Genomic DNA, 26,475 nt, shown 5'->3' with positions numbered 1-26,475 from the left:
ATGTAGTACTATGTATCCTGCTTTCCTAGAAGACAAGCAGGGCATTCACTTACCACATGTAGAAATCCCTAGATACCAGACTCACCGAAAAGAAACAGAGAGACTTGACACAGGCAAGGCCAACCCATAATCAGTCAAACTAGAACAACCCCCCCCCCTCCCCCAACCATTCCTTTTGTGTAGGTCCAGCCTGGTACACAACAAAAATAGGCCTAGGAGGGTAGAATTGGATTCTAGACGCCAAAAAAATTCTTCAGAACTGTTTTGACCACACAGACTGTTGTAACAGGAATCCTGCTCAATTCAGTACTAAAATGTGAATGTGTAGACTGAAGACCATGTTACAGCCTTGCAAATCTGGGCTACCAATGCAGCCATAGCCCTGACACTGAGAGCCATGACAAGACTCTCCAGACACAGCCCAGCCTGGGCATAATTAAAGGATCTGCAATCTGCTAGCCAACTGGATAAAGTGCACTTACCATATTGTTTGGGGCTAAAGAAACAAAAAAACCAAACTGTCTATGGGCTTTAGTCCCCTCCAGAGAGAAGACTAAGGCTCACTTGCCGTCCCAAGTGTGCAGCGTGCTTCCGCCAGAATGGAAATGAGGGTCTTGGGAAAAACATTAACAAAGCATCTGACTAAGGTGGAATTCTGAAACCACCTTTGGAAGAAACTTAGGATGTTTAAAGAGAACCACTCTATTATGATAGAATCTTGTGTAAAGGCCTGAAGCTTGCTAACCTTGAATGCTGAAATGACCACCACCAGAAATAGAACATTCTAGATCAAAAACTTCAGATGACATGTCCAGCAGTTCAAAAAGAGCTTTCATCAGCTGGGTGAGGAATATGTTGAGATTCCATGATACTGGGGGAGGTTTGAAAGGGGGCTTAGTCAAAAGGAAACCTCTCAAACAGTTTTTGTGTAGGGCAGGAAAAGGGATCTAGGGCTCTGCCCTCACACTAGGAGGGAAACCTTTTCCACTTGAAGGCCTAGCATATGTGGGTCCAGTATTGGTAATCCATAAAATTAAGAAAATCATAATCTACAGACAGTGAAGTGTGGAGACAATTTTTTCTTTCTGTGGATTACAACAAAGTTCATCTCAGCAGCCAGCACAAGACCAAGCACTCCTTCCTTTCCTTTTCCTTGACAGGTAATTGGAAGGCAATGAGTCATGCAAGTCACTGTTTTTGATGAGTGTGTTCAAAGTGGCCATTTGCTGATAACCAGGGTGCAGGAGGTTTTCCATCTGAATGAGAATTGCTCTGTGAAGAGATGAAGGGGATGGACATGGGGAGGAGGTGTGATAGGCATTCCTGGCCAAGGCAAGGGGAGACATGATCATATTTCCGGGTGTGACAGAGCAGTTTGATAGCAGTGTTTTGAAGAGTCTGAAGTTTGAGGATTGAACGAGAACAGCCGAGATAGACAAGTCTAGTGATAAGAAGAGAACCTACGACGTAAATGGAGTTGATGGAAAATAAAGAAACAGTTTTACATAATCCTGAAACCTGTTGAGGAAAAACTAAGTTGAAAATCTAATACAATGCCAAGATAGCAGAAGGCGTCAACTGGGGAGACAGTGTGTCTAAGAGGAGTCTATGAGAAGGTAGACAATCTGAAATGAGAGCAAGGCAGTCCTGTAAAGGTTGAATGGACAGTGTAGTTGGGTTAATATACAGGGCTGAACATTCCGAGCATAAAGAGTAGAAAGTTCCACTGGGACTATTACACCTAAATATTGTATACAAGAACAACCCAAGAGAGAGGTAGATCCCCCTTCCAATGTTCTTTTATAGAAGACTGCAGAGGCATGACCACAGATTTTTAATAATTTAACTTAAAGGCACCAAATTCAGGTATCAGAGAGCTTTAGCTAGAAAACACTGAGGTTGAGTCAATACTAACAAAAGGTCATTCACAAAGGCAAGAATTTTAACAGAGAGAGGCTCCACCTGCACGCCTTCTACCTCTGGGTAACAAAGAATTGTGCATAAGAGAGGCTCCAAAAATAGTAAGAACAGTAGCAGTGACAAGGGGCAACCCTGACAAGTTCCTCCTTGAATGAGAAAAGGCTCTGTCACTCTTCCATTAACCAACAGGGAGGCCATAGGGTCAGTATATAGTGCCATTATAGCATCGAGATACCATCCTGACCACCCTACATCAGACAGGTCCAGTTGACCTAATCAGATGCTTTCTCTGCATCCAATACAGCTGCCACGGAATCCAACTCCAACTTTTGACAATGAGTCATTGCTAAAAGCAGTTTCCTGACATTCACTATAGACTGTTCCTTTACGAAGCTATTTGAGCTCCATTAATATGTTTAGGCAAAAAAGGGGACAGCCTGTTTGCCAGTATATGAGAGAGTATTTTAATGTCCACATTGATTAATGAAATTGGCCTATCGGAATATAGTTGCTCTGGTGGGTGATCCAGCTTTAGGATTCAAGGTGATATAAGCTGTATTAGAATATCTAGATCACGCGCCATTCGCAACAACTGTATTATAATAGGCCAAAACAGGGCCACATAACTGCAACTGAAGAAGTTTATAAAATTTACAAGTATAGCCAACCGGCCCTGGCACTGTGTGAGCTTTGGAGTCTTTCACAGCTTGTTGAAACTCTTGCTGTCAATGGCTCATTTAGATGAAGAGGTAGGATAGGCATGCCCTCATTTTCTTCAGTGAAGATGTGTTGCCCGCTGCAGACAGTGATCTAGTAATCTCACAAGATTTTTGCCAAATCCCCAATTTGTGTTTTAAGCTTACCCTGTGGTGATTTAGGCATAGGGATATATCATGACTCTTCCCCCCCCCCCCCCCCCCCCCTCAAATCTTCGTAATGTGCACTAATGGCCACCCTACTCTATTTCCATACTTATGAAAATTCCTATAAAGAAGCAAATGCTGAGTGCGTTGATGAAGTAGGGAATTTAGGGAAGTCTGAGTGGCTATCAGTATCTCCCTATTTGCCAAGGAGGGATAAACAATATAAGCTTGTTTCACCTCCTCCAGCACTCTCTCCAAAGTTACTATACTCTTAGATATGCGCAAATTCCTCAAACTTGTAAAAACAATATCATTTCCTCTTAAGGTTGCCTTTGCAGAATCCCAGAAAAGCGTAAGGGTCCTCCCTGTGGGGCTCATTATTGGAACTGTATTCCTTCCACTTACAAAAATAATCCTGAAACTCCTTATCTTATACCAAATACAAAAAGATATCTCCAAGGCCTAGGCCCCCACAAGGAAGACCCAACCTCCAAGTCCATCCATACTGGAGAGTGAGCTGAGATCTGAGTGGATCCTATAGTCACTGACAGCACTGAGGGAAATAGTCAAGGAGGTAAATATATAGTCTATATATGCAGAAGTTCCATGAGCTCAGGACAAATGGGTATTAGCTCTCTCTTCAGGGTGCAACAGGTGCCAGAGGTCCACCAGATCCAAAGCTGTACAAAAATTCCTAAGACCCCTGGAACCACTGCTGGTAGAATCCCTGCACCCCGAAGAGTATCTAAAAAAGGATCCAATAGTAAGTTATGGTCCCCAGCTATCACTAGAAGAGTCCCCAGATATAGTATACAAAGTTTTACCAGTTGAACCCAAAAATCAAAATCATAATTGGGTCCATATACCACTAATAATAGGAGCTCCTTGCCTACCAGCTTTAAAGCAGAACAATAAATATCACCCTTCCTGATCTTTTGCAATCAATGTTGCTGTACCAGCCAATGCTTTGTTAATTACTACTGCTACCTCTCCCCTTTTCTAAAAGCCAAAGAGTAATATAACACTACTCACCCATGCTCTTGAAAGCTTTTCATGTTCCACATCAGAAAGCCTGATCTCCTGCAAACAGGCAATGCCTACATGAAACCTTCAAAGGGCAGTCAAGATTAGATTAGAAAAGTTATGCCAGATACAAGACAAAAAATAATTCTGCATCTAGCACAACTCAGCAATCAGTCCATGAGAGGAGCGCTGAAAGTAACACAGTGTATCTATTAGGTCTCAGGACAAGGTGGAAGAGATCACTGACCTTATCAAGAAGTGAACTGACACCATGAAGTCCCTCCCTCGGCTGACTCTTTCTGCAGCCGCCACCTCTCAAAGGTTCTCGGGTGGTACTCAAAGGCGTAGGTAGATTCCTCTGGCCCACGCTTCCCAGCAGAAACAGTGGGCTCCACTCCAAGCCTAGGCAGCAGAGGTCCAAGCAGATCCAGCCAGCTTCCCAGCTGAAGCAAGGGGAAAACTTTTGACTGGCCCCAGAAAAGCATAGCCGCAATAAAGATGTCTTGCCCGGATGGCCTACTGGTAGGGGAAGGCCGAATTTTTTCCAAGCAAGATGGCCCCTTATAACCTCTGACCAATGGGTTCTTCAAATAGTCAGGGGGGGGGGGAGGGGGGTTACACCCTAAACTGGTGTCAGATTCCTCCAAACTGCCCACCAAGATTGCCAAACTTCTTCTCTCAGTACCAGGCTGTGCTTTTAGTAGAATTCTCTTCCCTTCTACAGACGCATGTAGTTGAGCCCGTACCACCAGGGGAAGAAGGGAAGGGATTCTTTTCCAAGTAGTTCCTAGTGCTCAAAATGATTGGGGGGGGGGATTTTGTCCCACCCTAGACCTAAGAGCCCTGAACAAATATCTGGATAAAGAAAAGTTCAAGATGGTTTCCCTGGGCACCCTGATTCCCAGGATTCTTGCAAATGCTGGCAATGCTCTCTGGATTTAAAGGATACTTATACCTATATATTGATATGTCCTAGTCACAGGAAGTATCTCAGACTCCCTATCCCCTCCATCTATGTTTAGCATTTCTCCTTCCTCTCCTCCATCCATATTTAGCATTTCTCTTCTGTCTCCTCCATCCATGTTCAGTATTTCTCCTCTCTTCCCTCCCTGCCACCTACCATCCAACCTCACCCACTTTCTCTATTTCCTCATCTCCCTCGGTCCAACATTGTACCCCATCTAGTATTTCTCCTTGAACTTTCCTCCCTCCCGCTGCCTGCTTCTGAGAGTCTGGGCCCCCAGCAGTATTTAGACAATACTAGGTCCACCACCAGCAATAACTTCAGCAGGGAGAAACCTTTACGCCCACACACTGAGGAAGGCCCTTGAGGAGCAGGTAAATAAGGTGCCGGTATGCCACACTGGTATGTACCAGCACAAAATAACAAAACAAAAAACAAAAACAAAGACCTACTTTTTGCCTTCTTTATCCATGCTTTGTATGTAGCTTGCCAGCGCTTATGGTGCTTCTTATTTTTTTCATTCGGGTCCTTTTTCCATTCTTTGAGGATGTTCCTTTGGCTCTAATAGCCTCTTTCACTTCACATTTTAACCATGCTGGCTATTGTTTGCTCTTCATTCCACCTTTGTAAATACATGGAATACATCTGGTCTGGGTTTCCAAGATGGCATTTTTAAACAACACCCATGCCCAAGTTAAAGTCCTATCCTTTGCAAATGATCATTTTTAGCTTCTTTCTAACCATTTTTCTAATTTTCTCATAGTCACCCTTTTGAACATTAAATGCTGCTATAGTAGATTTCCTGTTATGATCACTATTTTCTAGCGAATCCAACACAGCTACCTCTCGTACAATGCCTTGCATTCCGCTAAGGATTAGGTCTGAAATAGCTCCCCTCTTGTCTGTTCCTGGAACAGTTGCTCAAAGAAGCAATCATTTTGTTAAGTCTAGGAATTTTACCTCCATAGTTCTCCCTGAAGTAACATTTTTAAAGGTGAAAATGCAGAAGAACTGAAAAATCTCTGTGAAACTGGAAGATATACTGTGGCATATCGACAAGTTAAAGAGTGATAAATCACCTGGACCAGATGGTATACATAACCCATAGTACTGAAAAAACTCAAAACATGAAATTGCTGCTCTGTTAGTGATAAAACCTGTCGTTAAAATCATCTGTAGTACCTGAAGATTGGCGGGTGGCTAATGTAACACTGATTTTTAAAAAAGGGTTCCAGGATGATCCAGGAAATTACAGACTGGTAAGCCTGACAGAACACAGATAAACATGATTTGATGGACAGAGTCAGCATGGGTTCAGCCAAGGGAAGTCTTGCCTCACCAATTTGCTTCATTTCTTTGAAGGCATGAATAAACATGTGGCTAAAGGTGAGCCGATTGATGTAGTGTATCTAGATTTTCAGAAAGCTTTTGACAAAATTCATCATGAGAGACTCCTGCGAAAATTAAAAAGTCATGGGATAGGAGGCAATATCTTTGCGGTTATTGGACAAAGCAGAGGGAAGGGTTAAATGGCTATCTTTCTCAATGGAAGAGGATGAATAGTGCTGCAGGGATCTGTATTGGGATCGGTGCTATTTAACATATTTATAAATGATCTGGAAATCAGAACGAGTGAGGTGATTGAATAGTTTTGTTGTCATCTGCAAATTTAAAGTTGTCAAAACACATGCAAATTGTGAAAAACTGCAGGAAGACCTTAGAAAACTGGAAGACTGGGCATCCAAATGGCAGATGAAATTTAATGTGGACAAATGCAAAATTATGCACAATGGGAAGAACAATCCGATTCCTAGTTACTTGATGCTAGGGTTCACCTTAGGAGTCAGCACTCAAGAAAAAGATCTAGGTGTCACTGTAGACAATACACTGAAATCTTCTGTTCAGTGTGCGGCAGTGGCCAAAAAAGCAAACAGGATGCTAAGAATTAGGAAAGGGATGCAAATAAGACCAAGAATACTATAATGTCTCTGTATCGCTCCATGATGCAACCGTACCTTGAATACTGTGTTCAATTCTGGTTACCAAATCTCAAAAAAGATATAGCACAATTAGTAAAAGTTCAAAGAAGAGCAACCAAATGATAAAGGGGATGGAACTCCTCCCACATGACGAAAGGCTAAAGAGGTTAGGGCTCTTCAGCTTGGAAAAGAGAATGAGGGGAGATATGATTAAGGTGTATAAAATCCTGAGTGGTGTAGAATTAATAAAAGTGAATTGATTCTTCACTCTTTCAAAAAGTACAAAGACCAGGGGACACTCAATTACATGAAAATACTTTTAAAACAAATAGGAAGAAATATTTTCTCTCTCAAAGGATAGTTAAGTTCTGGAACTCGCTACCAAAGGATGTAGTAACAGCAGTCAGCTTATCCAAGTTTAAAAAGGTTTTAGACAAGTTACTGGAGGAAAAGTCTAGTCTGTTATTGAGATGGACATGGGGAAGCCACTGCTTGCCCCGGGATTGGTAGCATGGAACGTTGCTACTAATTGGGTTTCTGCCAGGTACTTGTGACCTGGATTGGCCACTGTTGGAAGCAGATTGTCCATTGGTCTGACCCAGTATGGCTATTCTTATGTAATTGAAATCGTCCATTATTATTCTGTTGCCCAATTTGCCAGTTTTCCTAATTTCTGTAATCATTTGTTCATCTGTCTGTTCATTTTGTCCTGGCGGACAGTAGTACAGCCCTACCAGTATACTTCTTCCCTTCATACATGGAATTTCTATTCATAAGGATTCCAGTTTCATGTAGTATGATTATTTTGTTTGACTCAATTTCCTCTTTAACATAAAAAGCAACCACCACCTCCCCTCCTCCAATTTGATCCACTCTATCAGTGCAATATAATTTGTACCCTGATAACACAGTGTCCCATTGCTTGTCGTCCTTTACCAGGTCTCCAAGATGCAGTCTGTTTCATCACAGATACCATGTATTTCATATTCTAACACTTGTTTATTGGTCTTCTCACATTCTTGCTGCAGGGCTATTTATTAAGGAAAAATAAAAGTTCTTCACAAAAGTGGAGAAGGTGCCTATAGTGACCAATCAAGGTTCATCTTTTATTTTTTGGGAAAATGAAACAAGGAATCTGATTGGTCACTTTGGGGAAATTCTCCTCTTTTTATGAATAGACCCTATCTACAAGAGTCACTGTTCATTTTTACTCAGTTTGTAAGAACACCGCACCATCTGTCAAGGGGCCAAATCGTTTATATGAGTGAAATATAACAAATCATGCGAACTGTCTTGTTCCATATGTCATGTCCAATTACCCGTGTTATATATGTTAGGTTAGTTAATGGTGTAATAATAAAATGTCCATTTCAAAATCCCTGCATATCAGAGGTTAGGGGTACTCTGTTGAAATCTGTTTGACTTAGGGAGTACTTAGCTTGAAAAAGTTGAGGGAAACTGTTCTAGAACTGACAATACGTGGTAAGGTAAAATAACATACTACCAATTAGTGCCATTTTTCCATGCAATATCATCACACACAGTTACTGTTTATGGATGATTCAAGGAATTGAAAACAAAAATTAAAGACCCATTTCTACAGGAAAAAAATACACAAAGCAATAACTATTTAGTGTGCTTCTACCTTCCACTAAGATCATTTAAGAAAAGTTTATCAGACTATCGCCACCCACAATGAAAATAGTTGAGATACTCAAGGTGAAATTGTGAAAGGATACTAGATAGGAACTATAAAACTGAACATGTATCTTCAGCAAAAAGACATTTAAAAAGTTGTTTGTAGAGCATTTTTTCCACATTTCCAAGATAAGAGCCATGCAGCTGCTATTTTTTAAAATCTATCATGTGCGGAGTCACGCGATGTTGTTAGTAGCACTGGATGTGTATTTGCAGGCTGCTCTGGGATCTCACAATAAATCGTTTTAATTTGCACCCTGGGACCATCTATTTAACACCACCTGGACACTAAAGTCTTCCATGGTACAAAAGCAGAAGCACAAAGAGGCTTGCATTGACAGAGCACCAGCAAGATGGCGGAATCATCCCTGTCCCACAGTGATGATTACAGAACTTATTGAGACAGTAGTGTGCGCACTAGACCCGCAGTTTCAACAGCTTTCGGAGCAAATTGCTAATCTTTCTCAACTCACCTCTGATATATCTCAGCGAACTAGAGAACATGAAGGTTGCATGTCCGACGTTGAAGACACAGGTGGGAGAGTTGAAATGCTGGTGGAACGTCTTGGAACTCGGCAACAAAAACTCGATCTGGAAAACAGGTTGTGAAGAGACAACATACGATTTGTTGGGTTCCCCCGAGTCTGTCCCTGACTGGACTCTCCGCCAGACATTGGAGGTTGGTGCAACTTTCCCAATCAGATTGGAGCAGGCCCATCATGTTAGGCCTGTTCATGCGGGAGACACCAGGCCACGCATCATAGTGGCTAAGTTCCACTCAGTCAAAAAGCGGATTTGCTCAGAGCGTACAAGAGCTAATGTGAGGCCATATGCTACAACAACACTCCAATTGTTTCAAGACTTACTGACTTCACGGTAAACCTGGAGGACGTAATGGGGCAGTTCAGCAAACTGAAGAGTAGCAAATCTCCTGGACCGGATGGTATTCATTCTAGAGTACTGACAGAACTGAAAAATGAGCTTGCGGAGCTACTGTTAGTGATATGCAATTTATCCTTAAAATCGAGCGAGGTACCGGAAGATTGGAGGGTGGCCAATGTAACGCCAATTTTTAAAAAAGGTTCCAGGGGAGATCCGGGAAATTATAGACAGGTGAGTCTGACGTCAGTGCTGGGGAAAATGGTAGAGGCTATTATCAAACACAAAATTACAAAGCACATCCAAGGACATGGATCACTGAGAACAAGTCAGCACGGCTTTTGTATGGGGAAATCTTACCTGACCAATTTACTTCAATTCTTTGAAGGAGTAAACAAACATGTGGACAAAGGGGAGCCGGTTGATATTGTGTATCTGGATTTTCGAAAGGCATTTGACAAGGTGCCTCATGAAAGGTTACAGAGGAAATTGAAGGGTCATGGGATAGGAGGATATGTCCTATTGTGGATTAAAAACTGGTTGAAGGATAGGAAACAGAGAGTAGGGTTAAATGGGCAGTATTCACAATGGAGAAGGGTAGTTAGTGGGGTTCCTCAGGGGTCTGTGCTAGGACCGCTGCTTTTTAATATATTTATAAATGATTTAGAGATGGGAGTAACTAGCGAGGTAATTAAATTTGCTGATAACACAAAGTTATTCAAAGTCGTTAACTCGCGACAGGATTGTGAAAAATTACAGAAGGACCTTACGAGACTGGGAGACTGGGCAGCTAAATGGCAGATGACGTTTAATGTGAACAAGTGCAAGGTGATGCATGTGGGAAAAAAGAACCCGAATTATAGCTACTTAATGCAAGGTTCCACGTTAGGAGTTACGGACCAAGAAAGGGATCTGGGTGTTGTCGATAATACACTGAAACCTTCTGCTCAGTGTGCTGCTGCGGCTAGGAAAGCGAATAGAATGTTGGGTATTATTAGGAAAGGTATGGAAAACAGGTGTGAGGATGTTATAATGCCGTTGTATCGCTCCATGGTGCGACCGCACCTTCAGTACTGTGTTCAATTCTGGTCGCCGCATCTCAAGAAAGATATAGTAGAATTGGAAAAGGTGCAGCAAAGGGCGACTAAAATGATAACGGGGAAGGGACGACTTCCCTATGAAGAAAGACTAAGGAGGCTAGGGCTTTTCAGCTTGGAGAAGAGACGGCTGAGGGGAGGAGACATGACAGAGGTATATAAAATAATGAGTGGAGTGGAACAGGTGGATGTGAAGCGTCTGTTCACACTTTCCAAAAATACTAGGACTAGGGGGCATGCGATGAAACTACAGTGTAGTAAATTTAAAACAAACCGTAGAAAATTTTTCTGCACCCAACGCATAATTAAACTCAAATTCATTGCCAGAGAACGTGAAGGCGGTTAGCTTAGCAGAGTTTAAAAAGGGGTTAGATGGTTTCCTAAAGGACAAGTCCATAAACCACTACTAAATGGACTTGGGAAAAATCCACAATTCCAGGAATAACATGTATAGAATGTTTGCACGTTGGGAAGCATGCCAGGTGCCCTTGGCCTGGATTGGCCGCTGTCGTGGACAGGATGCTGGGCTCGATGGACCTTTGGTCTTTTCCCAGTGTGGCATTACTTATGTACTCTGTGTATCTTAGAAAGAAGCATCAAGCCTTTGGCCCGGCATACTCAAAACTCTTTGCACTTCAGTACCTGGCCATATTTAGCCTTTAGCGATTGCTGGTGGGCAACATTCTTCTCCAGATGATGGAGTCGCATGGCTTAAATAAACCTGATTTAGCGTGATATTTATCATATTTACTTTTTTTTTTCTCTTTAGCTGTGTTTAATTTCTATGGACCCAAGATATTACATTACTTAATTTGACTATATGAGCCTTTAAAGGTGGTTTCATAGACTATGGTGGACCACATAAAGCTATATGAAACAACTTATTACAACTTTCCACATTAATGCATCAGAAGTGTAGCCAGGTTGAAAGAGTGGGCCACCGAAGGCACCAGCATATGTTTTAAACACCACCGCCAACTCCAGGCTCCGCTCATTCTGCCTCACCTCACCCTATGCTTGGAACAACCTTCCTGAGCCCTTACGCCAAGCCCCCTCCCTGCCTGTCTTCAAGTCTTTGCTTAAAGCCCACCTCTTCAATGCTGCGTTCGGCACCTAACCCTTACCGTTCAGTGAATCCAGACTGCCCCAATTTGACTGCCCCTATCGGACCGACCATTCACTTGTCTATTAGATTGTAAGCTCTTTGAGCAGGGACTGTCTCTCTTTGTTAAATTGTACAGCGCTGCGTAACCCTAGTAGGGCTCTAGAAATGTTAAGTAGTAGTAGTAAAAAATAGGCGCCAGCACAAGTCCATTTGGGAGAGCAGCCACTTCCCTGGTGCCCCCCTAGCTATGCCCTGTAATGCGTGTCCTTTTAGGAGTGTATATTCTGCATCTATTTATCTAATCTGTAGTAAGGGGGCAACCTCAGCTAGCATCACAAACGTGACGGCTTGAGTCTCTTCACAGCGTGGGAGGTGTCATGCAGGGCCTACAAAATGCAAGGAGGGTGGGGAAGGTTATTCTTACATTGGTGTTTGTGGTTTGGTTTTTTTTTGCATTGGTCTATGGGAGTTTGGGGGGGGGAGAGGAAGGAATGTTTGTTCTTTTTACAAGAAAGGTGGTATGTCTCTGTCAAGAAGCTCTGAAGGTTTCTCTTCTCTGTATGGAATGATCTGGTTTTCTTAAGCGCTAGACATGTGGAGTATAGGCTGGGTAAGGCTTGCTGCCTGGAAAGGACAGTAGACTTTATTGGTCCTGCAAACTAGTTCTACAATGACATCTTTCTATGCGCATAGGCTCCACCAGGATTATAACTCATTTGAAATTGTGCAAGGCAGTCATTGCCCATCTCTAAGAGACCTGCTTGATTTATTTATTTAAGTACATTTATACCCCACATTTTGCCATAGTGTTATAGCCCCAAAGTGGCTTAAAAATGAACTAATTAAAATAAATCAAAATAAATACATTACAGTTACATTTTAGTAATTAGAGTGGGAGAACAGGAAAGGAAGGGAAAAAAAGACAAAGATGACCAGCGAAAGTCCTGGGGGGCAAAGGAGAGAGATGAAAAACCAGGCTGACACAGAGAAGACCAGCAAGATGATCCCCAATTCAGGACTGCAGCAGGGCCCAGATGGAACAAATGAAGTTGGAGACAAACATCCACAGCGTCGCAGCCATCAGAGCAGAAAACAAGATGGCGGACCAACGGTCGTCCTCCGCAGGCTCAGCCGCTGGGGCACTCCAGCCAGGGACCTCCATCACTGCAACTCCAAGGAACAGCTGATTAACGTCGAGATGGGGCTCCTCCTCCTTTCAGAAGTCTTCAGTGCTGCAGTGCCAACAGCAGCCTTACTCACAATAACACCTGAAATTGAGTAAGGTTTACGTGCGAGAGACCTTCTACTCTTTCACCAAATGTAGGCATGGTGGTGTGGAGGTGTTGATCTGTAAAGGTTTGCATGCCAGGCCTCGCTTACAAAAAAAAAAAAAAAAAAAATACACAATACACATGGTAGATTCCTTTTGTTAAAAATGATGACTCAGAAGTGTGCATTTCATCTCCACTTGGTCTATGCTCCTAATACTTATGAACATACTTTTTTTCAAAAATTGGTTCAAGTGGCCCTGACAGATATGAGGTAGCTAATCCTCAGATGGAACGTTTTTCCCCCTCAGCGTGTGTGGGATTGGGACCAACAAAGGGCATCACCTACCCTTTGTACTTCTTTAGGATTTGGTGGATCCCTGGAGATTACTACACCCATGTCTAGGGCAGATTATATCTTAATCTCCCAAATGCTGTTTTCCTAGGTGGAATAGGTGGACATTGGCCTTATTTCAATCTCTGACCACTCCATGACAAACATTTTCATGACTGTCTGTTGAACAAATGGAAGAAATATGCTACCTTCAATGCCCAACATGTCTTGAACCCATAGTTGTACTGGAATGCTCTGTAAACAGTACTGTGTGTGGATATTATTTCTTACACTGCGGCCCAAGCCAGACAAATTTCACAGGACATTATTCATTTGGAAAAGCAGTATGCTAAGGCTTAGCATGCTTATCTACTAATGCAGCCTTCATCACTAAAGACGTTCTCTTATCTACTCAGACAGTCCTAAATTCTTTGCTCCATGAACGTATGAAAAAAAAAATGATACCTAGATTGCACAGGAGGTATGGAGGATGGATCTCTTCTCAACAGCAGAACAAGAACATCTGTAACCATACAGGACTGAAAGTTGCAGATGTAATCAGGTGAGAGCAGGGAAAAGGAGGATAGCCAGGACCCATGGAACCAGAAAGAGAAGCCAGCAGCTTATGGGACAAGAATCAGATAGAAAAGGGAGGGCAAGCTAGAGAGTGTAACCTGGGCCAAAGGGAGAGAGCATGAACAGGTTGTGAGATCGAGAAAAAAAAAAAGTGAAAATGTATGAGTGGACTAGAGCTTGGGGAGAACCAACGTTAAGTGCTGTGATCTGGGGGAGGGGACAGGCAATGGAGTTAATGGGGGGAGGAAGAGCTAAATAAAGAATGGGGGGGGAGCAGTCAAACCCATAGAGAGAGAAATGGAGGAGGGGTGAAAGACCTAGGCTGAAGTCAAGACTTAGCAGGAGCTGCAAGACAGACCCCTGGTGGTGTGACAGAATTGAATGGTTAAAGTTGGGGGGAGGGGAAAGCTGGAGTGGTACAGTCTCTGGTGGGCCTCCAGGCCTGTGGGAATTCAGCATAACACATTATTAAACATTTTGCATTTTTGAACAGCAGATTTCTGCCTGCATTTTAAAAGCATTACTCTAGTAAAGTGACTATATTACTTATTTTTGACAAAAGTATGCAGAATTTTTAAATATTGTGTGCATAATTTACATTCCGTTAACCCCATTAGTTTTGCGTTTACCACAAACTGTATATTCTTCTTACGACTTTGTAATTATTTATATGGTTACTATATAAGCCGCATTGAGCCTGCCATGTGTGGGAAAGTGCGGGGTACAAATGTAATAAATAAAAATGTTCCTCAAGAGCAATATATTCTGTTACCTTAGACACTCTAACATCCGTGAGGCAATCTTCTTCCGACGCATCATTCCGAACACCCATATACGACTGATTCCGCAGATTGCGGGTTCAGGAGAGGTGGAGCAGCACCATGCTTTCTGCCGTTCAGAGTTGGCTCTCTCTCTTTCTGAATCTCCTTCAGCAATCTTCTCGTCTATAACCCGATAACCCTAGAAATGATGGTAGTGGTCAAGATCATGTTCCAAGATCATGCTCCATTTACTATTTAAAGTATTCTACTGTTACAATAGACTTCTTTGCACAACACTTTGGAAATTATCAAATCAGGTTATAACAATTACCTTTTTCAGTAATATGTGAAAGCTCAAAAAAGTACTAATCAGTGAAATACCTTGAAACAGTCTCTACAGATTTTGGTGCATGTGAAGAAAAAGTGTGTGTTTAAGCCTGTAAAATGTATTAGATATTTTCCTGCACTGATTATGTTCTGAAGTGTATTTCTCCCATTTGGACAGCAGATGGTGTTTTCTTTCTGTAAAGCTGTTACAGAGAACTGAGTGTTTTTTTTTCCTTTAGTTTGACACAAACAGGAAGCAAGAAGCAGTATATATTTGAAATCTTGTTGACTGGGCTCTGATTGGCCCAGGAGCAGTGTTGCCAGGTGGGCGGTTTTCCGCGACCCGCCGCGGGAAATTTTTGCCCGCGGCGGGTTGCGGTTTTTTGGGCTGTTTTTTGGGCTTCAGGGCGGTTTCTTGTGCGGCTTTTTCGGCCGCGGGGGGCGGGGTTAGTGACGTTTTTGGCCGGGGTTAGTGACGTAGGAGGCGGGGCCGATGACGGGGGAGGCGGGGCCGATGACGGGGGAGGCGGGGCCGGTGACGGGGGAGGCGGGGCCGGTGACGGCGGGGGCTTTGACGCGGGGGTGGGGGTGTCAGGGGCGGGGTTTGAGTTTGGGCGGGTTTTGGGCGGGTTTTGTGCTGGATTGGGTGGGAAAAAAATTTTCCACCTGGCAACACTGCCCAGGAGCTCATCTCATTTGGACTTTACTGATTTTGAGTTCAGTTTCAGGCTGGGAGGAGAGAGAGAGAGAGAGAGAGTTCTTTGCTGAAGCCCTGTAAAAAAAAAAAAACCCCAGTTATATTTGATAATTGGTGAACAGCTATATATGTCCTGATCTCCCCAGGTACTTTCTAGGAAGTATAAAAATGTTTAGTTTTCTAATTGATCTATTTTTCAGTTACTTGTTACTGTTTGCTAATTGCACATTTTTTGTCCACTGTTCCAAGTTCTGAGCATAAACACATTTGTTTGTTTGCTCTGCCCTGTCTGGACTGATGAAGAATCCTGGTGGTTTGTGTTTTGGGGGTTTGTGAATGCTTTCGGGACCACTGGGAGTGTGGCTACAGTAATCTAGAAATCACTGGGGATAATTTGAAAGCGGGAGACTTGCCCAGAGGTGGTAGTGACCCAGTCAGTGGGAGGAGGGTGCTAGTGTAGAGAATGAGAGGGCAGGTGTAGGCAGACCTCAGCTGTGCTGGGGATAGACCTTAAGTGGCCGGGGGGGTAACCCCATGTGGGTGGCTAGGAGTTTCATGACAGACCTTGCCTTCTTTTTTGGTGGCAGTGTGGTGGGATGGTCAGACTCAGTGTGTAGAGCAAGGGCCACCATCCACTGAGTGGTTCTGATTCTTTACCTGTAACCTCCGGACACAGAGCACAGTGAACAAGTGCAGCAGTAACGGGGTCCCTTTCCTGTTTTTTTTATTTTTTGGCAGTGTTAGGAGATTAGCAGTATGCTGACGGCAACTGGCAGTGGGCCAGTAGACAATGGAGATGTCTGTCCTTAAACAAGAGCAACCGGATGGCCTCTGAGGGGGAGACAGCGAATGCTACATACCTGTAGAAGGTATTCTCCGAGGACAGCAGGCTGATTGTTCTCACTGATGGGGTGACGTCCACGGCAGCCCCTCCAATTGGAAACTTCACTAGCAAAGTCCTTTGCTAGCCCTCGCGCGCACCGCGCATGCGCGGCCGTCTTCCCGCCCGAAACCGGCTCGAGCCGGCCAGTCCAGTATGTAGCAAGACAATACACTTCAAGGGAAGACACAACTCCAAAGGGGAGGCGGGCGGGTTTGTGAGAACAATCAGCCTGCTGTCCTCGGAGAATACCTTCTACAGGTATGTAGCATTCGCTTTCTCCGAGGACAAGCAGGCTGCTTGTTCTCACTGATGGGGTATCCCTAGCCCCCAGGCTCACTCAAAACAACAACATTGGTCAATTGGGCCTCGCAACGGCGAGGACATAACTGAGATTGACCTAAAAAATTTACCAACTAACTGAGAGTGTAGCCTGGAACAGAACAAACAGGGCCCTCGGGGGGTGGAGTTGGATCCTAAAGCCCAAACAGGTTCTGAAGAACTGACTGCCCGAACCGACTGTCGCGTCGGGTATCGTGCTGCAGGCAGTAATGAGATGTGAATGTGTGGACAGATGACCACGTCGCAGCTTTGCAAATTTCTTCAATGGAGGCTGACTTCAAGTGGGCTACCGACGCAGCCATGGCTCTAACATTATGAGCCGTGACATGACCCTCAAGAGCCAGCCCCGCCTGGGCGTAAGTGAAGGAAATGCAATCTGCTAGCCAATTGGATATGGTACGTTTCCCTCTGGCCAGGAATTTTCTGCACGCCTTCAGCTGCCTGACCACCTCCTGAAAAGGCTTGGCTTGCTCAGGGGGAAGAGCATCAACCAAGCCCGCCAACTGCCGCACATTGTTCCGCATGTGTATGCTCGTGTAGAGCTGGTAGGACTGGATCTTGGACACGAGCATAGAGGAATGGTAGGCCTTCCTCCCAAAGGAGTCTAAGGTTCTAGCGTCCTTGCCCGGGGGCGCCGAAGCATGTTCCCTAGAACTCTTAGCCTTCTTTAGGGCCAAATCCACAACTCCAGAGTCATGAGGCAACTGAGTGCGCATCAGCTCTGGGTCCCCATGGATCCGGTACTGGGACTCGATCTTCTTGGGAATGTGGGGATTAGTTAATGGCTTGGTCCAGTTCGCAAGCAATGTCTTCTTCAGGACATGGTGCAAGGGAACAGTGGACGCTTCCTTAGGTGGAGAAGGATAGTCCAGGAGCTCAAACATTTCAGCCCTGGGCTCGTCCTCCACAACCACCGGGAAGGGGATGGCCGTAGACATCTCCCGGACAAAGGAAGCGAAAGACAGACTCTCGGGAGGAGAAAGCTGTCTCTCAGGAGAGGGAGTGGGATCAGACGGAAGACCCTCAGACTCCTCGTCAGAGAAATATCTGGGATCTTCCTCTTCCTCCCACGAGGCCTCACCCTCGGTGTCAGACACGAGTTCCCGGACCTGTGTCTGCAACCTCGCCCTGCTCGACTCCGTGGAACCCCGTCCACGATGGGGGCGTCGAGAGGTAGACTCCCTTGCCCGCATCGGCGAAGCTCCCTCCGCCGACGTGGTCGGGGAGCCTTCCTGGGAGGTGGCCGCGGTCGGCACCGCACGCGGTACCGACGTCGGGGACCTCAACCTGGGCGATGGGCCAGCCGGCGCCACGCTCGACGGTACCGGAGGCGCAAGCACCGCCGGTACCGGAGGGGTAGGGCGCAACAGCTCTCCCAGAATCTCTGGGAGAACGGCCCGGAGGCTCTCGTTTAGAGTGGCTGCAGAGAAAGGCTGAGAGGTCGATGCAGGCGTCGACGTCAGTACCTGTTCCGGGCGTGGAGGCTGTTCCGGGCTGTCCAGAGCGGAGCGCATCGACACCTCTTGAACAGAGGGTGAGCGGTCCTCTCGGTGCCGATGCCTGCTGGGTGCCGAATCCCTCGGCGACCCAGAGCTCTCGGTGCCGACACGGGGAGGAGACCGGTGTCGATGCTTCTTCGATTTCTTCCGAAGCATGTCACCGGAGCTCCCCGGCACCGACGAGGAGGACGTCGAATCCATCCGTCGCTTCCTCGGGGCCGAGACTGAAGAAGGTCGATCTCGGGGGGGCTGTACCGCAGGAGCCCTCAGGGTAGGCGGAGACCCACCCGAGGGCTCACCGCCACCAGCAGGGGAATGGACAGCCCTCACCTGCACTCCACCCGATGCACCACCGTCCGACGACATCAGCAGACGAGGTCCTGGTACCACCGACGTCGATGCAGCTATCCGATGTCTCGGCGCCGATGCAGAGGCCCGATGCCTCGATGCACTCGATGCAGGGGCGGCCGAGGAAGATGGTCTGGACGCTGACGACGTCGATGCACTCGAAGATCCCGGTGCCGATGCCGACGAAGAGCCCGAGAACAACACGTTCCACTGGGCTAGTCTCGCTACCTGAGTCCGCCTTTGAAGCAGGGAACACAGACTGCAGTTCTGAGGGCGGTGCTCGGCCCCCAGACACTGAAGACACGACGAGTGTCGATCAGTGAGCGAGATAACCCGGGCGCACTGGGTGCACTTCTTGAAGCCGCTGGAAGGCTTCGATGTCATGGGCGGAAAAATCACGCCGGCGAAATCAAAAGCCGAAATGGCGAAATTTGAAGCACCAAAATTTAGAGGGAGAAAAATCTCGACCGAGGCCAAAAAGAGGCCTACCCCGACGACGAAAGAAAACTTACCGGGGCAAAAAGCTGGAAGTACGGGGAGGATTTACACGAAACCCGGCGGGGGGTTTCCGGAGCACTTCCCGACTAAGAGAAAACTTTCCCGAAGGAAAAAAAACACGCTCAAAATAAATTGGACGCGCGAGGTCGACTTTCCGGGGCTCGACACGGCGAAAACACGACCGTACCGAGTGCGGACAAAAGAAGACTGGCCGGCTCGAGCCGGTTTCGGGCGGGAAGACGGCCGCGCATGCGCGGTGCGCGCGGGCGCGCGAGGGCTAGCAAAGGACTTTGCTAGTGAAGTTTCCGATTGGAGGGGCTGCCGTGGACGTCACCCCATCAGTGAGAACAAGCAGCCTGCTTGTCCTCGGAGAAACAGGATTCGCCTGCGCAGATTTCTCTTGAGGGGAGACCAGACTCCTTGTGGACAACGGCTCGTCAGCTGGCAGGGCCAGATGCCACACCAGCTGAGATCTGGCAGATCAAGATGCTAGAGCAACAGCAGCTAGATGAGCTGCAGTGTGAGAAACGGGAAGAGTGACAGTGGCGTAAGGAACGGAAATAGGAGCATGAGAAATAGGAACGGCGTGAGGAGCGTGATTTCCAACTGCACTGTGAATAGCTGTAGTGTGAGGAGCAGGCGTTCCAGCTGCAGAAATTAAAGATGGAGATTGAAATGGTTCGCATCCAAAGTTCCAGGCCAACCTGTGTCAAGGCCCGAGGCAGGATCCACAGCCCAAATTGGGCACAACTTGTTTTTGCAGTTTGATGATACCAGAGGTGACATAGATGGATATCTAACTGCCTTTGAAAAAATTTGCCGCCTCAATGAGATTCCTCAGAAAGACTGGGAGACCTATCTAGGAGGAAAGCTCACTGGTAGAGCACTTGAGGCATTTCACGGTCTGTCCATGGAGACATGCTCCCAGTTTGAGGTGCACAAAGCTTTGTTGAATCGTTATGCCATTACCCCCAAAACCTACAGACTAAAGTTCCGGACTTTGCAAAAGGGGGTGTATGATACAACGAGTTTGTGATTCAGCTAAGATACCAGCACCAGCAGTGGCTCAGTGGAGCTGAAGTTAAAACCCTGGAGGAATGCCAAAACCTGATGGGCCTGGAGACGTTTCTGCAGCGTTGTCATCCAGAGGTGAGAGAACATGTTCAAGATCACCAGCCCCATATTCCAGAGAAAGCGGCTGAGTTGACTGACATCTTTATGGTTAACCGTTCCTGGGTGGCAAAAAAGGAACTGACCATATCTACAGCAGCCAGTATCTAAGGGCAGCCAGGGCCCTAAGCCAAATATCCCTGCAACCTCAATGACTGTCAGCACACCCTCCAGAGTTCCCTGAAAACCTAAAGACTTTAGGCATGAACATCCTTATTACCAGTGTGAGCGCACAAGATATTTCAAAGCAGATTGCCCAGATATTCCCAAGCCTGCACTAAAGAGCATTCCAGTTCCTGCACCAAGGCTAGCAGCTTTCATGGGTGGCTCCAGTACCACGAAGGAGACCCACACAGTTGCCGCAGCACATAAGGTTCCTGGCCATGAATCAAGCAAGGAAGCAGATGGATTTCCACAACACTACAGCACTCCAGTAACTGTGAATCAGACCCAGGTGGTTGGGCTTGTGGACACTGGCTCTAGCATGACTTTGATATGACCAGTGCTAGTGCCGGAAGATGCTATTCTACCAGGGTGCACTGCAGAGGTAGTGCTAGCCAATGAATCCAGAGAGACTATACCCACTGCTTGAGTATTCCTGGATTGGGATACCAAGCCTGGATACAAAGAAGTAGGCATAATGAAAAACATGCTGGTACCAATACTGTGTGGGACCGACGTGGTCCAATGAACATTACCCTTGATAGCGGAGTCAGCATTTCAACTATGGTAACTATAGTCAGGCCAGGGAGGCCCAACAAGCAGAAGCAGCAGAGATCACCTCTGCAGTTCCAGATCCTGAGCCAGTCCAGGTGGGACCAGCTGACCAAACAGCAGGAGGAGATGCTCCAGTGCTTCCAGAAGAACCATTTCCAGAGGTGACTGATTTTTATTTAAGGACACCTGATCTACTATGGTCTCTTTTGCATCCTATCAGGATACCCTATCTTCCCTGTTTTGGTGATATCTTTGAAAGATACCTTATCCCAAACCATGCGCTTTTGAGTGACTGTCAGCCTTCCCCCAGTTTCTAGTTTAAAAGCTGTTCTATCGAGAAATCTGATATGCTTATTAAGGATAAGATGGCAATTCATCGAAAGATAGAATACTTTGAGAACTTTAATAGACGTTTAAATTTGAGATTTTTGAACTTCCCTGTTTCCTCTGAAATTAATGTGAAGGATCTGTTTAAAAAATTTCTTATGGAAAATCTTCTATACTCCCCAGATTTGATTCCTCCAATTAATAAAATATATTACTTACCAGATTTGAAAAGGGGAGAAAAATTGAAGACTTCAGGAGATTTACAAAATCTAACAGCCTTCTTAGAACAATCAACTACTGAAATTTTAACTAGAAAAACTATGCTTGTTTCATTAGTTTTTGAACAAGATGTGAATGCCATTTTGAAAATGTACTTCAGAAACTCAACTAAAATGTTTTTTGGAGAAAAGATATGGATATATCCAGATGTGGTGAAGACCACACAAGATCGAAGAAAAGCTTTTTTAGCTTATAGAGAAGAAACTCGATTGCTAGGGGCAAGATTTATTTTGTCATACCCTTGTAAATGCATGATAAATTACTTAGATAAAAAATATGTGTTTTTTGAACCAGAACAACTGAAAGTCTTTTTAGAGATGAAAAAAATAACCAGATAATCTCCGAATAATGAAAAGATCAGGATTAATAATAATAATAATTGTGGAAGCTATCCAGGCCATATTTATTAGATATTTGTTTTCCACATGATTGTTCCATCATTTATGCTTAGCCCCCTCCTTTTTTCTTTGTTGGTGGTCTAGGAAAGAACTTGTATGAGAGGAGAGTTAAAACTTTATTTCCTATTAAATATTATATGTGTTCTGCTTTTCCTGAACAAGATTTAATGCTTGTATAAAATTGTTGAAATTATAAATAAAAAATAAAAAAAAAAAGCTGTTCTATCTCCTTTTTAAATGCTGATGCCAGCAGCCTGGTCCCACCCTGGTTAAGGTGGAGCCCATCCTTTCGGAATAGGCTCCTCCGTCCCCAGAATGTTGCCCAGTTCCTAACAAATCTAAACCCCTCCTCCCTGCACCATCGTCTCATCCACGAATTGAGACTCCTGAGCTCTGCCTGTCTCTTGGGCCCTGCACGTGGAACGGGTAGCACTTCAGAAAATGCTACCCTAGAGGTTATGGATTTGAGCTTTCACCCTAAGAACCTAAATTTGGCTTCCAGAACCTCTTTCCCACATTTTCCTATGTCATTGGTACCCACATGTACAAAGACAGCCGGCTCCTCCCCAGCACTATTGGCCTAGTGGTTAGGGTGGTGGACTTTGGTCCTGGGGAAATGAGGAACTGAGTTCGATTCCCACTTCAGGCACAGGCAGCTCCTTGTGACTCTGGGCAAGTCACGTAACTCTCCATTGCCCCATGTAAGCTGCATTGAGCCTGCCATGAGTGGGAAAGCGCGGGGTACAAATGTAACAAAAAAAAATCCTATCTAGGTAACGCGTGAGGTCCGCCACCTTCGCACCAGGCAGCCATCCTCCTCCGCCATCTTGTGCGTCTCTGGCGCCTTTGCTTTCTCCAACTGTTTTCTTAAAGATTTCACTTCCATCAACTCGCTGCTTTCAGCTTTTCTCCACTCGACCACCTCTCCTACCTATTTCAGGGTCCGTTCGCTCGTTTTGTAAATATTTTTGGTAGGTGGATAGGATAGGGGCCTGGGAGCTCCTCTCACTTATGTCCGCTCCTCAGCGTGACATCACGTCACCTCTCTAAATATTTTTTTTAATTAAAAAATAATTAGAAGGTGGGTTCTTGAAACTAAAACTAGAGAAATTTCAATCTTCTCTCTATTGTTTTCTCATGAGCTTGTGACTGAAGTTGCTAGCCTGATAGCCCTAGAACCTCGAAATGTCTAGCCACAAAAGCAGTAGAGAACAGGCAGTAGCACCAACTCACCTTGCTATGTTTCAGTCCTGCTCTACAGAAAACACCTTTTAAGGGGGCAATTCAATTCTAGAAGTGACTTGAGTAGGCAGAACAGCATTTTACAAGTTCATGTTTGTGCTGTGCATTGGTAAGCGCTATCTTATGCAGTACACGTAGGCATTCTGCAAGTGGACACTGGGCGGGTTGCAAGATTCATGTGTATGTTATAAAATAAGCACATATTCTTGCAAACAAGGAAGTACCTACTTTCTGGTGGGGTAAGTTTATGAAGGTACATATGCACATATACTGCTTTATAAGGTCAGTTTAACATGTGTTATGTATTTCCCAGCCTAAGTATTTTATTAAAATATTACCCTTCCAATGAGTTAATGAAGTAACGGCCTGCATTAGTGAAAAGTACACGGACTTTGCCAGAATTTCAAAACTAAAAGTACATACTCTCGCTGAAAACGACAATATACACACACATACATTTATACATGCTATTTGGTACATATTTTTTCCATGAAAAACTCCATGCATAAATTTAACTTTTCAGAAGTATGTGTTTCAGTACAAGTCTCTCCCCAACTCTGTCCCTGGGAGTTCCTTTATTCACTGCAACGAAAAAGATGCACATACAGGCTCTATAAATGTCCTTTTACCTAGAAATCAAATGGGCAGTTTTGTAAAAGCCCATTTCTTCTGGTAAAGATCTAGTTTACCAGCAGAAATGGCTTTGAAAAAAGCCTCTTAAGAGGTCTCCAGTTCTTTACTGCCTTTGTCCATGTTACTTTTAAAACTATAATGGCTTTGGCAATATGGATAGATGCCCACCTGGACTGAGACCACCAAATGACTTTCAAAAGGAAATAGCTTTGATCACTGTTGACCAGAACTTTTACTTGAACCAGTGACCCAGATGAGAAGGAACTATAATCTTCTGCCGATACACAAAGTCAGCCAATACCCATAAAACAGATTAACATTTCAAGGTATCTAAAGAATGTATTCCTAGAGATCAACATCTATAGAGACAATTTTACACAGTAACTCACCCACTGGATGTGTTCTGCTATTAAACAGCCAGCTACTTTTTTGTCATTTGAGATAAAAAGGAGTGTTTTAGTTCTGGAATGGAGCTTGAGAGGAACCTGCTGGAAACCCAGGTCATTATCTACCATCTCTCTGATCTCTTCCACCTGCCAAAACACATACCAGAAAACAATTTACTTACAAGCTTGAATATACACAGAACACATAACTAGGAATATCAACAACTAATTTCTAAAGATGGCATACAAGAATAAGTGTTCTCTGCTCCTCCAGTTCTTCTGTCACCTTATGATTATATCTATTCAGCGCACTGTACCAGTTACAAGTCTCTTGTTACAATGTCTGTGTCATTAAAATAAACACAAAGATTTGGTTTTCTACCCCATCTCCGATTCTTGGATTGCAGCAGCTTAAAGAACTGCTTGAAAAAAAGGGCAAGAGAAGCAGAAACCCTAACCCTAAAAAACAAGTATATTAATAATACTTATTTTAATCTGTTGTCTAGCAGAGGGAGTATTTTGACCTGGTACAGAATGAGGAAAGGATGGCATATATAAAGAGATAAAAGTAATTCTTAATTTAAAATTAATTTGTGTTTATATTCCATTAATGTAAACCAACAGAAATTTGCTCTGCAGAGTCAGACCAGGCTCATACCTTCTCCATTTTACAGAAAGCAAAGTTACTGTCTTGTAGCAGTTCTCCAAGAACAGCAAAACACACATTACCACATGTGGGTGATGTCATCCGACACAGCCAAGAACAGATGCTACTGAGCGATCCAGAATCTTCTGAAACCTTTGGCAGCCTTGTACTCGGCACGTGCAATGCCTTCCTGACCAACCCGAAAGTGCAGGACCAGCAGTAAAGTATAAAGATTAGAGAATTCAACTCCTACGGGAAGTGGGAGGGTATGTGTCCTGCTGTCCTTAGACAACTTCTGCTACAGGTGAGTAACTTCACTTTCTCAAAAGATAAGCAGAACACTCACTTGCCACATGTGGGAGTCCCTAGTTACCAGGTTGACTTAAAAACAGACAACAGAAACTTACAACAGGCAAGGCTGACCAATAATACGTCAAACTAGAACAAAAAAATTCAAATTGTGTAGGTACAACCTAAAACACAAAAACAAAATGGGCCTAGGAGGGTGGATTTGGATTCTAGACTCCAAATTCTGCAGAACTATCTGAACAAAATGCCACAACAGGACTCCTGCCCTAAGCAATAGTAAGATGTGACTGTGTGGACTGAAGACCATATTGCAGCCTTTCATTGATGAAGAGTAGGTCAAGGTCTTCTGCCATGATCCAGTCTTAGAATTGTATTTGATGTGTGCAATACCTAACGCCCAGGTCGTCAACCAACCCCAGTACAGAATTGCTGTTTTGTTTACTGCGGATCTGGCATTGATGTAGCCCACTTGGATCGTTTGGTATGGGTCTTCTACGTTTGGTGTTGTGTGGATTTTTATTACTTGTTGTTTCTTTGTTGGGGTGAGTTTGTTTGGCCCCTTTTTTGCATTCTGTATCATTTGTCCACATGCTGGTGTTCTTCCTTTGTTTAGGTTGTTGTCTGTTTGATGAAGTGTGGTGTGTCTGATCAATCTTTGATGATTGTGCAGTATGTGTATGATGTTGCTGTCTGCAAGGGGGTGGTTAGTGTAAGGTGGATCAGTGATAAGGAGTGGATTATTAGGAGTAGTAGTTTATTCATTTTGGTTTCTATTTACTGTGGGCTAGTAGTGGGGCTGTTTCTGATGACTGGATGCATGGGAATAGTTTTTGTTCTTTGGTGTGAGTCTGGTGTTCTGATGTTGTGTGTTAATTCCGCTTGCCTTTCTAGCTGTTGAGGTCCAGTGACCTGCAGAGAACAACTTGTTTGGAATTTGCTTCAACAACTAACAGTTGCTTCAAAACTAGCAGTTGATCAGTGCTTTCCAGCAATCTGGTAGAAGCAGCTCAAGATCTCAGTTCCTTTGCTTTTGTGAGTAAATGTTGGAGTTACACCGTTTGCAGGAATTGTCAGTTGTGTTCTGTCTCAATTCTGCAACTGTGAGACTCTCTGTGGGAAGCTGCTGCTTTTAAAGTTCTAATTGTGGCACTCTGCAAGCCTAGGAGGAGGAACTTCTAGAAGCAGTGCATTCAAAAAAGTGTGTATCTTGTTGTTGTCGCGAACCAAGCAGCAATAATGAGAAGAGAAGCAATACGTAGCATGGAAGTATTTCTCCTTCACCAGTGGATGAGGCTGTTCCCCCCGCAGCC

General features: G+C 44.6%; 1 protein-coding gene across 3 annotated transcripts in view; it reads right to left on the bottom strand.

The window, feature by feature from the left end:
* Positions 1-26,475, bottom strand: part of ESCO1 (establishment of sister chromatid cohesion N-acetyltransferase 1) — a 128,995-nt gene that overhangs the window by 17,888 nt on the left and 84,632 nt on the right. For 2 of the 3 annotated variants that reach the window (XM_030212847.1, XM_030212854.1), the window contains 2 exons: positions 24,214-24,357; positions 14,479-14,666 (listed from right to left, as the gene is read on the bottom strand). In XM_030212847.1, coding sequence (XP_030068707.1) covers positions 14,479-14,666; positions 24,214-24,357 — 332 coding nt within the window. Of the gene's footprint in view, positions 1-12,428; positions 12,797-14,478; positions 14,667-24,213; positions 24,358-26,475 lie in introns of those variants that run through there. The other variant, XM_030212863.1, reaches the window with a different exon arrangement.

This window comes from Microcaecilia unicolor, chromosome 1 (genome assembly GCF_901765095.1).
Source record: "Microcaecilia unicolor chromosome 1, aMicUni1.1, whole genome shotgun sequence".
In the NCBI taxonomy this organism is placed as follows: domain Eukaryota; kingdom Metazoa; phylum Chordata; class Amphibia; order Gymnophiona; family Siphonopidae; genus Microcaecilia; species Microcaecilia unicolor.
The sequence above is the reverse complement of the archived record's forward strand: the minus strand, read 5'-3'. Positions and strand labels throughout refer to the sequence as shown.